Below are 14,869 nucleotides of genomic sequence, written 5' to 3'. Positions count from 1 at the left end.
TAGTGTCACTGGGTAAATTTTGCACTTTAGGTCTATAATCAGTGATATGCAAATAAGTCCGTGCACCCAGTCAGTGGAGAAGATAAACACCTCAGAAGAACTGTTGAGGTCATCCCAAAGTCTCATGTTAGGAATAGTGAGAAGTATTCAAAGCCGACAGGAGAGGAGGCCCTAGGATTCACGTGGAAAGTAGATTGTCTGAACAGTGCCCATTTCAATCAAGGTGTTGTGAGGCTCAAAGTTTGTGTCCATCTCCATCAGAGCATGCCAAAGTTAGAAGCTGACAACCTTTTTCTTTGATCATTTCTTGACATTCCTCTCTAGAAACACAGTATTTTATTCTAAAAATGTGGATTTTTAAAAGTCCATTCTGTTTTTGACAAAACTAAGTTTCAAAACAATAAATCCATATAACCCGCTGTCCTTACATGCCACCTGAATGGCATGATTATTCCTCTCTGGCCACTCGACCTGTCAGATTTTCCATTTATATTAATACACAAACCCTTAAAAATGCGACTCCCATTTAACTGTTTAGCCTAATATTTTGCAAGATGAAAAGAACAGCTTTCAAAATACAGGAAAAATCCAGAGCACGCGACCACATTTCACAGGTCAGTGGCTGGGATAGCAGGAGCTGCTGAAGGAGAGCTGAAGGAACAAACTTGCTCAGGGGCATTTTAGCACTCTTGTGATACGATACCCGTTATTCATCAGCATGCAACAATCCCCTCTCCAGATGAAAAACACTGCAGATCATGTTCCTAATAAAACAGTCAATTTGCCTCCTTCTCTTTTTTGTTGTTGGAAGGAATTCCTTACAACCTCACCTCCCTGGGGCATGTCTTCCTCTCCCCCTTTGTCGATCAGGAGAAAACAAGGCTCTGTTCAACAACAAAGTCTCGCTGGCTGGCCTCAGAGACGCTCACACCACGTTTCAGACAGACCCAGGAAATTACTGTTGGTTTAGATGCCCTGATTATTGCCAAGATAGGAAAAATTATGTAGATGGGAAGCATGGTGACACCACATTTCTGCCCTGACAAACATGTCAGGGTGAAAATCGTGACCCTTTCAGGAAACTTCAGCATACAAACTCTGGACAGTGCTTTCAGGCTTCAGCAGAAGAAGTCTAATCCATCCCCTATTTCTAAGCTTCCAAGGGTAACTACTTCAAATCCACAGGCTGGGATCTGTAGCCCACTGAGACCACAGGTTTTAGCATATCTATTGCAGGAAGGACAGGTATCCTCACTGAGTCCTATAACCCACATTCATTCTGCCTGCACTGGGTTTTGTGTGTGACAAGGCTCACCTGTAGGCTCAGGCACAGTTTACTTTGTCTTATGAGTTCAGGTTAAGACAGAAGACAGAATGGATCTGTTTGGGCTTGGGATCAAGTGTGTATTTTTGCAAAACTCATTGCATAGTCAAACCCTCAACCATCCCATTAAGTCTCCTGAACTGCTATACACATCCAGATCAGGGCTTTCTATATTGCCACCAGCCCCATTCAGTGAGCAAAGAGATTTCACTTTGCCCTGGACAAGTGTCTTCAGTAGTCTTTACTGCCAGGGTGTGGAATTTTACATTTAAATACCATTAGTTCCCAGAATATTTAAAGGTCATTACTAGAAAGCAAGCTACAGAGCCTTCAGTTTTGTAACATTGTTTAAGTGTTCTCTAATGCATCTAAAGTAATTCAGTCTTTGTCAGCAGCCTTGTGTGTGACAAATACAAAATGGTAGTATATTTAATTTCCTTTAAAAGAAGAAATAAAGAGCCTGATCTGCAAAACCATTTTTGCAGTTACATACACAATTGACACATGAGCCTCATGCTTTTGCATATTCAAGCTCACAACTACATGGTAATTTGGATTCTACCTTGGTTAAGAATTTCACTTACCCCGAACCTGACTAAATCAATGGACATCAACAGTACCCTGCCCAAGCTCAGAGGATGTCTGATGCCAGAGTTGTAATAAGATGAATCACATCTTAAATAGAGAATCTAGCAATTAGAGAAGACAGATCTTTTAAAACCATATCACTGGAAAAAAAGGAAATTTGTTTAACACTGAAGAGTATAAATCAGAATTTTTGAAACAAATACTAATTTTTAAACAGCTACACACACCCATAATGGACAACAACACAATAACTTTTCCATAAGGTGGGTTTCTTCTTAAGCCCCATATGTTGCGATTACGTTATGACTTTAAATCCTCAGGGCTGATATTTCATATAACATTTTTACTCATTATTGTAACATTGAATGTTCTCATTATTCACATATATTTTTTTTCAGAATCCTGCTAAGTTACTGTTCTTGGGATGTTGTATATGCCAAATGAGTTACCTGTATTAAATACTCCAAGAGAACCAGCTAATGCAGGGAGTAACCTTGTTTACAGCACTAATGTAACCTTGTTTACAGCACTACCCAACGACCATATGAGAGACCTACTGGCTAATTCTGTTCTGTGCAAAAAATGAAGAGTCAGCTGATTTTTGCTACAAAGAGTAGGAATCATCACTGTTAAATAAGTGACTGTCCTGGGGGTTTTCAGAACTGCTCACATCATACTTCAACCTACCAAGGGGAGGAGGGAGTCATTGTATGAATTACTCCTGCAATATTTCATGAGCTAGTAAATTTTCTATGGAAATTATCCAGCTTGATGAAAATGTCTGTATTTCAAACCTCACAAGAGTCTGATTTAGAAGAGAAATAGTGCTCGTTTACTGCAGCTTCATTGAAGACAAAGATGGAGAGAACCTGAAGTGTTGAAATGTTAACGTTCCAAGAAAACTAATTATCATATTTTCACTTGCAAACTTCAAGCCTGATGCTAATTAATCTCTGTGGAAAGGCTGTGTATGAATCAAATTATAATGTAAGTCAGATTATACAGGATGAGATGTATAACATACCCTGCCACTGAGGAGAAACAAAATGGATTGCTTGCAGAGAAATGACAAAAAACCCAAAGAGCTTGCTCTTCATTAGTGCACCGATCTGTACCAGCCGGCCGATGACAGATTCACCCCAACGGAGTGTTGCAAACCACCTTGGATTTTCAAAAGTTTGCCTGTGGTCACAAATTATCTAGATGCAAGGAGAAAAAACTATTTGACTGAGAAAACCTTGATGTAGCACTTGCAGAGTTCTGTTGTGAAAACATCTTGAGGGCAATCAAGTGCCATTAGCACATGTCAATGAGGCTTTCCATGAATTACTACAAAAATTACAGTTAAGTGTACTCCTCCTCCATCACTGTCCAACATCTCTGACAAAACAGCTTGGATGTCTATTGAAGTATTAGAGAAATTAACACCTTTCTGCCAGTGTATAAGCAGAAGGATGTCAGCAGACTATTAGTTTGGTCCATCTTCACTAACGCCTTTATATAATTAATTTATTGATTACGGGATTAAAATGATTTGTTACCATTTACTCTGGAAATAATATATTGTGCATATAATGGGGATAGTAAAGGAGACTTGAATAAATCAGTTCTCATTTAAAAGAGAAACAAAATACATATTGAAAGGAAAAATAAAATACATGTTTTCCAAACACAAGATAATGTTTACTACCTCTCTAAATAAATTCCATTGAGTCTGACTAAATAATTTTTTTTCTATTTATAGATTTATCATGAACATGCCAACCAAAAAAATAAATGTTGTAAGTAGCCCATAGTACTTGCATCCATATAGCTTTCATAGTTTGCTTTTCTTTTTATCTGTTTTTATTCTATTAACTTATTGTCATGCAACTTTCAGATTCAGAGAAGCTTGCATAGATGTGGGGGTTTTAATCCCTGTTTTCTCCCTTTTTTGGTTATTTTTTCTCTTTAAGATGGGATACAACACGGAATCAAGCAAGTCCTGTGCAGAGTTACTCTACCAGCTCAATTTCTAATGCTGTTTCCATTAGTTTACTTGTTGATTATATCCGTTCTACCATTGCTATAATTTATTACAAGGCCTCTTTTTGTGTGCACATCTGTTTAAGCAGTTCCACTTGTTAGACCTACCCACACAAAGGCAAAAGAAGGTTTTCCTTTACCTAGACTGCATTACCCTGTTTTCCACAGCTTACATACTTTCTGATGAATTACTAATCAACAGTTGTGAGGTTTAATGGCATGCCTGGTCAGCATATTTGGCTATTCCAGATGCTTCTGAACATCCGCATTTTCCCCCCCTTCTTCTTTTTACCTACCACTCCCTATGGACTAAATACTCTAAAGGAATAGAAAGCAAAGTGTTTCAGAACCATATGGCAAATTTAATTCTACAAAGTTCAAGGCCTTGCCTTTTCATACAAGAATAATTTTGCTTTAAATCTAAGAGGCTACCCTCATTTTGCTCTGTTTTCTGTAACATCCCATAACTGGGCTGAGCCTTCTCTCTGCTCATCTCTGACTTTCAATCTCCATTTAATCATTAAAAATAAAATACAGACTCTGCCTTCAATAATTTATCCCAGATGAGAATCTGACCTTATACACGCAGATCATGGAGAAGTTCAGTGAGACATGGCCCTATTTCCTCTCCTTCCCTTTGCTTACACAGATAGATGGAAATTCTGGCCCTAATAAAGTCAGTGCAACTTTTGCTGCAAGGGGTCAAGGTTTCTCCTCCTACAATTTCTGTAGCAGATAGGTGATTACATGTCACCTTAAAATGCTGAGATAAATTGTTCTGGACTAGCAGGGTAGTTTGCTGTACTGGCTGAAACAATCGTGCATTACTACAGATCAACACAGTGATTTATTCATACTGGCATGTAAGGAATTAAATCCTATATTACTGCTAATTTTTCTAGATAAACTCACAGTCAGCTTTGCTACTGCTTTCTACTCTCTTATGCTATGCTATTGCAGCATACAAGTTTTGATTCTTCATACAATCTAAATTGTGGGAGACATGGTACTGAGAGTTCCAGTGAGCAGCTCCAAAGATTTTTGCAATTTGGGTTAAGGTTAGGAAAAAGAAATCTAAATGTAAACTTGAAAAACAAGTTCTATAGGAACTTATAATTTTGATCTATAGGAAACTATAGATCAAAATTATAAGACCTTATAAGCAGCAGCTTGAGTGATGTCAGCCATTTGTTATTTCTTAAAGATATAATACAGTGTACACGAGGTATTTGTATATATAAGGTATAATTCAAAGTCAGAAAAAGTTTGCAAACAGAAGACTGAATGAGTAAAAAATTAATTTACATTTTGTATACTTTTGCTTTCTCAACATGTTTTCCTGTCTCCTTTTGCAGATCAATGGCATATAAATCAGCAATTTGAGTTCTTCTACAGAACCATGATTATAGTTATCTTGCATAGTCGTCCTTTCCAATCCACTTCTCTTGCCTTGCATTTCTCTCAGTTTCTTTCTATTTCTTTGGCACGGTTGTGTCTTTTGTACGAATTCCTGAACCACTTCTGTTTCTTTTATCCTATAACTACCTTGTGCTTTCTGACTTCTTCTTCAGGCCCCCACAATCTGTACTATCTGTACTATGGTATTAACCCTTCCAGCTCATTTCCTCAATCTTTTTTTTTTTCTTTTAAAGTCAAAATACCCCTGCAACTATTCACCTGTCTTTTGGAAATTGGTCTTCCTGAAAGGCAACAGCAAAATTTCTGTTTGTGTGTTTGTGTTCATAGAATAAAATTCACCCCACAACTCCAAAACCATCAAATTTAAGATGACCTTATCTACTAGATTTGCAGAAACAGGCTGGTGTTCTTGTTCAAAATTTGACCTGGTCTCACCATTTTTTCAGCAAAAGGAGGCAAGAAATCACACTCAGAGTAGTATTAAACCTTCAAACAGAAAATATACCAATTATGATGTCAGTATATTTTTCAGCCTTTTTTGATCTACACTACAGTCAACTTACACAAGGGGATCTGGAGAGCATCAATCTGGGATTTTGAATTAGAGCACGGCTGAGGATTCTACATTTTCCAATATCCAACAGCAAGAAAGCAATGTACCTATATCCATTTCTCGCTATACACTATGTGCCACCTTTTCCTGATTCTAGACCTGGCTTTCAGATGACTTCATTTCTCTTTATCCATCATCCTGTGTGTGCAAGCAAACTCCAAACTCCAGTGTTGGAGCAAGACCGGGACAATAAGAGACAAATAGCAGCAATTTCAGGTGTGGCACTGCCTGCCTTCATCAGCCTCCATTTGTGATCAGCAGCTTTGCTGCAGCACAAACTGGAGGCTCATGAAACCTCCTCTAAGATAAAATCAAAAGTTAACCCCCTTGTGCTAAATGAGTTAAAAGGCTTGCTCTCCAGCAGCCCTTGCAATGCTGCCACATCCAGCATCAGCTTCCTCTCCTGCCAGTGCTGATTCCACTAGCAAGGGCAGGATTTTGCCCTCAACTATTCACAAGTAATTAATGCATTATTGAACAGGAATAAATAGATAGCAATTAAATAACAAGTATTAATGACTTATTTATTAACATATTAATAGTTGGCCTGAGAGTAATAAATGCAAATTAGTGTAAAGTGGTACCAAAAATTGTGTTGATAATAGGCCCTGAAGTAATCTTGTGTGTTCAAGATAATTACAAATATATTTTCCTTTCAAAAATCTACTGCCGGGTAATTTTTTATGGTTTGCTATAATATCATTTTAAAATTAGAAAATTAGCCCTAGTCTCATTAAAATAATTTTGCAGTGCATCAGGCTTTATTTCAAGTGCAAGTTTCACATTATCTTCTTGCCTACAGACCTTGCTTTTTTTTTCGAGAAAACCTCATGTGCCAATATTTTGAGCCTATGGTTGGTATACAAACAGTTTTGTTTCAGCTTATGACTTGCACAACTTTTCTCATCCTTAACATTACTGCATAACAACTCCCACTACAAGCAGGGATGGTACTTTGAAGGCTCAGTCCAGTAAAAGTCTCTAAGGGCCACATTTGCTCCTTTTTATTCCTGCTAATAGCAATTGACCTGATAAACAGTTCAGAGGCTTGAGACATGACCAAACTTACACACACCTAACAACCAACCCAGCCACAACAGATCCCACTTAAAAGATCATCTTTGGTCAGCTGCTTTATTAGAAATGCTTCCCCCCATCTTTTTGTAGTTTTTTTAATTTTAATTCTTGTTTGTTTAGACAAAAAAAAAAATCTCATACTTTGGCTCAAAGCTATTACTTAGCATTGGAAAAGTGATTACTTGGTGAGGATAGAAAGACATTGTCACGTTTATCAGTTCTAGAAAAAAAGGAAAAGTCTTGGCTAAAATCCAGGGTCCTGACCTCATCACTGATCTGCTAACAATAGCAGATTAAAATATTCCAGTCTGCCACCAGTCCTGATTTTACTGATTCTAGAACCTGACACACATTTAAGACGTGACTGTCTCTAAAAAAAGATCAGCAAATATTCAGCTCTGCCTCCACGTTTGTAACAGGAATGGAGGAATGGGAGCCCAGGCTTCCTCCTCGCACTGGTGCCTAGAGCACACTGCTTCAGCACACCTTTGTTTCTAGAAATCTTTCTGCCTGCCTCTGTAGGTGTCATTTTTACTTCTTTGCAGCTTTCCTCATTAAAGGCATTGTAAATCTTCTTCCAGAATAATCAAGGGCCTTTCTGTAAGGTGCAGGGCTACAGTGGCTCTCCCCACACAGTGCCTTCCAAACCACTACATAAATGTGATTGTGGCCCTGTAATCTGTGTACCTGGAAATATAATTCGTTTTGTTGCTAATGAAGGTCCTACGGCACAAATTTATTAAAGGTATACTTTTCCGTGGGATAATAATTGGGTCGATAATATTAAACTCATAGGCTCATTATTTAATTGCAAGGGCAGATTATGAATACAGCTTCTAAAATGTATTTTAATGAAAAACACTACATCCTGACCTAATCATATCAACCTTATGCTATCTAATTAAGGATGCAAAAAATCATTAGAGTTGCAAAATATTAGTTCCAGCTCCATCAGGCTGTTAGCTGCCCCTTCATGAATATATATATTTTTTTACTCTATGATAAATAGTTAATGAGGTAAAAATGACAAAATTTGCATGTAGGCAAATTAGTTTAATAGACTGATGTCTTCCTGGTCTACAGAAAGTGACCTTTTTCCTATCAAAAGAAAGACTGAAAATACTTTGAAATTATGGCATGGATGTCATTCCACAAATGACAAATCACTGCTCTGAACAATATAAAAATTATAAAATGCAATAACCTTAAATTCTCATCATATTGTAAATGTGTCCTCTGCTGCTGCATTTATCAATTTAATAAAAGGAAATTAAGCATATTATAAAATACCCATTTATGGGGCAATTTTTAATCCAGCGAATAAAAATGAGAAGCACATGGTTAATAGCAAGAAAATATTGCAAAAATGTAGACCTATTTTTTCCAGAAGGTTTGACTGACTATTTACTTGAATGACCTCCATTTAAAATATATTTTTTATATGGAGTGATGTAAGATATGGCAGTCTCATGCTTCCCTTTATAAAAATTGTTCACAGTTAATTTCGTATTTTATTTAAAAATTAACACATTAATAATGCACGCAATAAGACCTAGTGATGTGTCTTCCATACTGATTACTTAGTACAATTAGACATATAAAAAGAAAGGGACAAGATAAATACCTTATGCAAATCTGTGGCAGAAAAAAAGAGTCTTCCAGTATCTGCAATGCCTAGGAGCAGAAAAAAACCTGCAAATACAGCTCCCGGTCTTGCAGGGAGATGCTCCATGCGGGGAACACATTTCTAGCATGGAGCAAGTTTTTATTAAAAAACTAGATTTCCCAAAGAGCTAACAACATTTCCTTTGATGGTTCCCTTTTCCATCAAAATAATATGAAAAAAAAAGAAAAGAAAGCAAGATTTTGAAGACTGGTTCTTTTTTTGCAGTATTTGTGTTTTGTACCAATAATTCAGGATTGAATTTGAGATCCTTCCCTCTATTCCGATTGCACCCTCTGAGGTGCTGGATCCAGCTGAGGCTGGGTCCATTTTAAAGGATCTCAGACTAAGGTTTCCCACTTCAATGTGGCCTTTAATGCATACTAGGCTGCATACTGGGAGAAAAACTAGGCACTTAGACGTGTCTATAGCTATGGGTCGTGCCTTTCAGTGTTCTGTCTTACTGTAGCAGTTGTCAACCCATTCAGGTTTCCTCCATTTAGGTACAGACTATTTGTATAGGGAGAAGTAATTTTTCTTTCCATTCTTTTCCATTTGTCTTTGGCCCCTACACTTCCTTCTTTTCCTCCCACCCTTCTTTTTTGTTTTTCTTTTTTTTTTTCACCTTATTCAGCCCTTCCTGTTCTGATGCAAGAAATCATATGCTGGAAATATCATTAGAAATGTATTCAGTACTTAAATGAGAAATGTAGTTGTTTGCAGTTTCCTTATCTGCCACTTTTTTCAAATGTCATTTGCGGTCCTGGCATGTAAAATGAGATCCACTACATGTATTATTTGTTTGACCTTACTTAACTTGTAACAAAGATAATAAAAACCAATTGTCACTGGTTATATTTTGACTTATTGGAGAAAGCTTTGAAGTGGAAAAAAAAAGTTATTTTACTTACTGGGAAAAACAAAATAAGTTCTATCTGTACAAAAAGTGGGAATGTCTGAGGCAGGTGGTTGTAGAAGCACCTTCACTCTTTCAAACCTTTTCCCTCCCCTCTGCTGAAATGCCTTATGGTGCTCTACACTTTCCCACAAAAATTGAGCTTACTGAATATCTGCTTTTTCATTCAGTTTTTCCTTTCAGGGTCCAAACTGTCATCACAGGGGAAAAAAAACCGTGGAAAATAATTGCAGCTGCAGCAGATGTTTATAACAGTGACAACTGAGGCTATATATTTATATAAACTGCTGATCTTTCAGAGGTAGTTATAGAGATTTGAAAAACCTGCAGACCCTAATCTTAAGTCCCTTGTTCCACAGGTTTAAAAAAGAAAAACAAAACAACTCATACATGCTTAAGAGGACTAATTTCCTTCCTATCGGGAATCTGTTCCTTTTTACATTGAAGCAGGAGAGTTACCAAACAAGGCATTGTACACAGAGGCATTCACAGATGTATAAATCAAAGTGATGAGCACTTTACCAATTGTCCAAGAGCTGGTTTGTAAATTAGTCCTATGGGAATTAATAACACTGATGCAAAGCTAGAAAGCAAGGAAGAATAAGTCCATCACAGAAGGAAAACAATGGTCCTCAGAGACTACTGACCACATTACTTCTTCTCTTTTCAATTCTTTGAAAGCAATTATGACCAGAAGCCTCATCTGTGGATGGCATCCCCATCACAGGACCCTTTGCAAACACAGAATGTATCTCCTATACATCACAGCTTAAGATCTTTAGGTAGGAATAGAGGCTAGGGGCTTAACAGAAAAGAAAGAGGAATTATTTTGATAATGGAAGTAGAGTACCTTTCCCTGCTTATTTCCAACTTAGCCTACTCTTCTGGGAAATCCTGGAGAAAAAGGGCCAAGGAGAAGAGTATGGTTTTTATATGTGACTGACCAAACTCACACCCGCTTCTCAGGGCAGCCTCACCTATGTCCCCTTAAGGAATGAATTCTGCTTGCTCATGGAAATCCTCAGTTTGCTGAACTGGCTGAGAAATTATTTGGGATGATACCGACATTTAAACCAGTGGTAAGTCTCTAAAACCCAGTCAAGAACCATGAGATGGCACAGCTAATTGTTGACATCAGTGATGCCTCTAAGCCTTTGGTTACTAAGCAGATTGTAACCCCTCAGGATGCTCAGGCAATGCACATGCAATGTCACAAAATTCTCCTGAACATGCTGCTTCTTTGCTTCTCCATTCAATGAAGCACCCTAAGAATAATTTTCTAATATCTAGATTCTCTTAAATGACACTAAGAAATACAAACCATTAGTCTGGACCACAGACTCTTTTTGGAGACTCTGTTCACCACTCACCATCCGTCTTTCACCATTGAGTCCTCTCCACTGCTCAGCCCTCTTCATAATGTAGCTCAGCTCCTGACTGGAAACCTCCAAGTCCAGTGGAACAAAGAATGTGCCTTCCTCACTATGAATACGTTGAAATACATCCAACAGCCAACCTTCACTATGTAGCCTAAGGATAGAAATGAAATATTTGGTTCATCTTTGAAAAGACTCTTAATTTTAAAAAAAAAGAAAAAAAAAAAAGGAAAAAAATCATTATTTTATAGACTTCTGTTTTGGTTTTCCCTTCATGACCATGGTCTCTGCCTACGAGTAAGAAGCTTCTTTCCCACAAGTTCTCCAACACACAGCCCTCCCCAGCCCTATGGAGAATTTACAGTACCTGCATCAAATCACATAAATGTAAGCAGAAATTTAATTATTTAAGATTTTGACTTCCTCAAAAGATCCTGATCTTCCTTCCCTTCAGAAATGTCTAATGTCTGTCTTTAGCACTGGACTGGGTAACTAACTCCAGTAGCACAGTTAGACATGAATGGAAGTCCTGCTGTGCCAGGGTTCAATAATGAGCAAACCACATCATATAGAAGGGAACCACTCACCCTCTTGTTTCAAGGCCAAGCCTGAAGCCTATACAATCTAAACTTCTCTTGATCCTAGAAAAGTTCATTTCATTCGTTGGCTTTATTTTTCTATGACATTTCTGTTCTGTGGTAAGGAATTGACTGAGCACTACGCAGTAAAATTTTCTACCACAAGAAAGGCTTGCTGTGTGGCATTTCTTGATGTAGGTGAAACCAAGAAATATTATGGGGCTTTTGGAAAAGACTGGTGTCACATCTTTGGCCTAAAATGAACTTAAAAACATCACAGCACTGCTGTTTCATCCAAATGGATCCTCTTCAATTAATCTCTCATTCTACTTTTATTCCAAAAACAGGGGTTCAGAAAGTAAAATCAGAAAATCTAAGTTTTGGATATTGAACTGAGGTCTTTTCTTTTGTACCCTTTTCCAAGACAATACTTTACTCCAATCCAGCTGTTTCTTGGCATCAATTTCAATATTTTCATCCTTCCCAGAGACTGGCTGGGCAAATCATGAGAAGTGCATGGACTGCTGTGGCACTGCAACCAACAAAATGCCTGGATTTGCGTGGGGCTGTTTAGGTCTTTCATTTCTTGGCAGGTGGGAGCAGCACCAGTGACAGTTCTTGTGGCTGGTCCTTATCCTTGGGCCTTGCATTGGCATGTATGTGGTGAACAAGCTGCCTGGGAGAGGCAGAAGGTTGTTCAGCTAAACCAGAATGAAGTTCACAGTTACATCAGCTCTACATCACACCTTAGAGCGCTCACAGAAAGTGCAGAGCAGCCCACTCAATAAGTTGCTCAGTACAATTTTGCCCACAACTGAGATCTAATGTGGAACAGAAATAAGGGATGCACCAACAGACAATTTTTCAACTTGATCTCGGGAGGAACTTTAGCTCTCCCTTCAAAGGGGAATGTGTACCTAGGGTCAAGCACCATATCCAAGAGTTTCTGTGATGAAGTAGCTATTCTGATCCCAAAATCCGGCAGCCTGACTCAACATCAGATTAGGAATTTATATCTCAGGCTTTGCTGCAAAGGTTCTCTCTGTACTTTTTTCCTCACCCTTATTTTTTGAAACATTCCTTTTTGAAGCTGCAGCCCTAAATTTCCTGCAGTTTGCAAGATGTCATTTTGGGATTCTCTTATCAAAAGGAGAGAGCAGGTGGAAGATCATCTAATCAGGATGTAGGTAGTCTGGGAATAGAAACAAACTGGCAATCAAGAAATAATAGAAAATGCTCTAAAGTGTGAAATGTAAATCAGTGCTAAAGCAGAGTAGGATACTAAAGTAGCTTAATACACATGACATAAGAGATTATTTTTTTATAAATAACTAGTACCTTTTATGTAGTAATTTATAAACTCCACCGTATCTTTAAAGAAAAAGTTTTTCTCTTCATCTCTGGATCTACATCAGATATTCTTTCAATACCACAGGTATATTTTTGCAAGAATTGACTCATAATTTAGAATTATCTTGTGCTTGGTTGAAAAACTAGCAATTAAGCTGGTGGACTTTCTGACCTTCTGATCATGTTGAAGCAAAATTATTCCATGGTGTTTGTGTTTGACATTCGAGGTCAGCAATTTAAATGGCTTGCCACTTGTCTTGCTAAACAAGAGAAAGACCTTGCCATTTATTTAAGCTCACTTAATGCAACATTCTTATTTCAAATTAAGTAAAATTTAATGCAGTTAAATTACTGTCTATTTGCTGCCATAAACATTTTCTATATGAAGGTTTTAAGCACATGGTTATAAACAATATAATTAACTTTGAATTAATTAAGAATCATGAAGCCTGTCTTTCATCTTTGTTCCTTTTGTCCAGAAGTATTCAGCCTGCTCTTGTTACCTGCTTTAATTTCTTTTCTTTGGCATGAAAACTAATACAACACTTCTTATACCTTAACATACCTTGTTATAAGCATGAATGTAGTTATTTTTATTGCTAATACAATAAAAAGAACAAAACACAGATTATGTTTTCTAGACATATGAGAACCAGTATAATAGTCCACAAGTTCATTTATTTACCTATCAGAAAGAACAGAAAACATCGAAATTATTTCCTACCCAGAGTCTGATTAAAAATGGGCTTTTCAAAGAACTACACCAAAACCAAAAATTAAAAGGCAGTTTTAGTTGTTTGAAACAATTTATTACATCTTAGCTTGAGCCTCTCTCATCCTCTTTTGGAAAACCACCATTGAAAATACAAAACCAGTTTTGCTGTTAACACTGAAAAATGTAGATTTTTTGAAGCTTTGCCCTGAAAAACCTTTCAATACCATGAAATTCTGATGCTTTCCACCAGACACTTTTTGTTCAGACAGGTCTGCATTTTCTCACAGTGCAGAAAACATTTCACCAACAAACTCCTGTCTGTTTCTAGTGTCTAGCAGAATCAAAAGGAAGGAATTGCAACCAGTGCCACTTCATTGTTACAAAAGGCAATTAGAATGTCTCTCCATGCTAGTTGTACTACAGACTTCCAAGACACGCAAGGGGAACCAGACTTATTGATAAATTTTGGTTTATAAAGACACAAATAGATGCCTACTGCTACTTAACTCCTACCCATTATTTCATTAGCTTCCTGGCTGTTCACCAATGCTGCCATGGAGCTTTCTGAAGCTTTCCATGAAGCTGTGGCAGAAACAGACACCTCCCCTGCTTGCTTTGGTGGTCTTGTGGGTTCAGTGTTCTTATCCCTTCTTTTACACACTGTCAAACACTTTAGTGTAATGGCAAACTGCTGAGTAATTCCAACAAACAGCACCACCTCCTCCATCCAACAGCCAAAGCCTCTCCTGTGGATTGGGGTCTTAAGACACAGAATGTATCCCTCAATATTTATACTGGTTTACCTTACAAGAGAAAAATGTGGTGGATTCTTATTTAAAAATACGTGTTTTCTGTGCTGAGCAACATTCCACTTGAAAATATTTGAGATATGGCATTTAAGAAATATTCACACAAAGGGATGCTACTGCCTTGGCAGTAATACTATTCTCTCTTGAAAACAAATGCTGTTATGTCAATATCGAGGAAACAGTGTTATGAAATGCAGAGATGTTGTCCTTAAAAACATTTTAAAAGGTTTTAATTCTATCATCATTGGGCTGGCAGTGTTCTGCACAGGAGTCCTATCTAGGTCCGAGTTTCTAATGGTGTTGGCTGTAGATGTTCGAGGAAGGGAAAGTTCATACAATTGCAGATTGTATCATTATACAGCATTACTCTTCACAGACTCCAGAATTCAAAATGTTTCCTTTTGTTATCAAGCAAA

General features: G+C 37.5%; 1 protein-coding gene across 1 annotated transcript in view; it reads right to left on the bottom strand.

Moving 5' to 3' along the window:
• LOC106854741 (uncharacterized) overlaps positions 1-14,869 on the bottom strand; it is a 175,500-nt gene that overhangs the window by 30,939 nt on the left and 129,692 nt on the right. Inside the window, exon 19 of the mRNA XM_088169582.1 lies at positions 10,996-11,155. Coding sequence (XP_088025708.1) covers positions 10,996-11,155 — 160 coding nt within the window. The remainder of the gene's footprint in view (positions 1-10,995; positions 11,156-14,869) is intronic.

The sequence above is a fragment of the Sturnus vulgaris genome, chromosome 1 (genome assembly GCF_052056855.1).
Source record: "Sturnus vulgaris isolate bStuVul1 chromosome 1, bStuVul1.hap1, whole genome shotgun sequence".
NCBI lineage: Eukaryota > Metazoa > Chordata > Aves > Passeriformes > Sturnidae > Sturnus > Sturnus vulgaris.
This window is presented reverse-complemented; position numbering and strand designations above follow the sequence as displayed.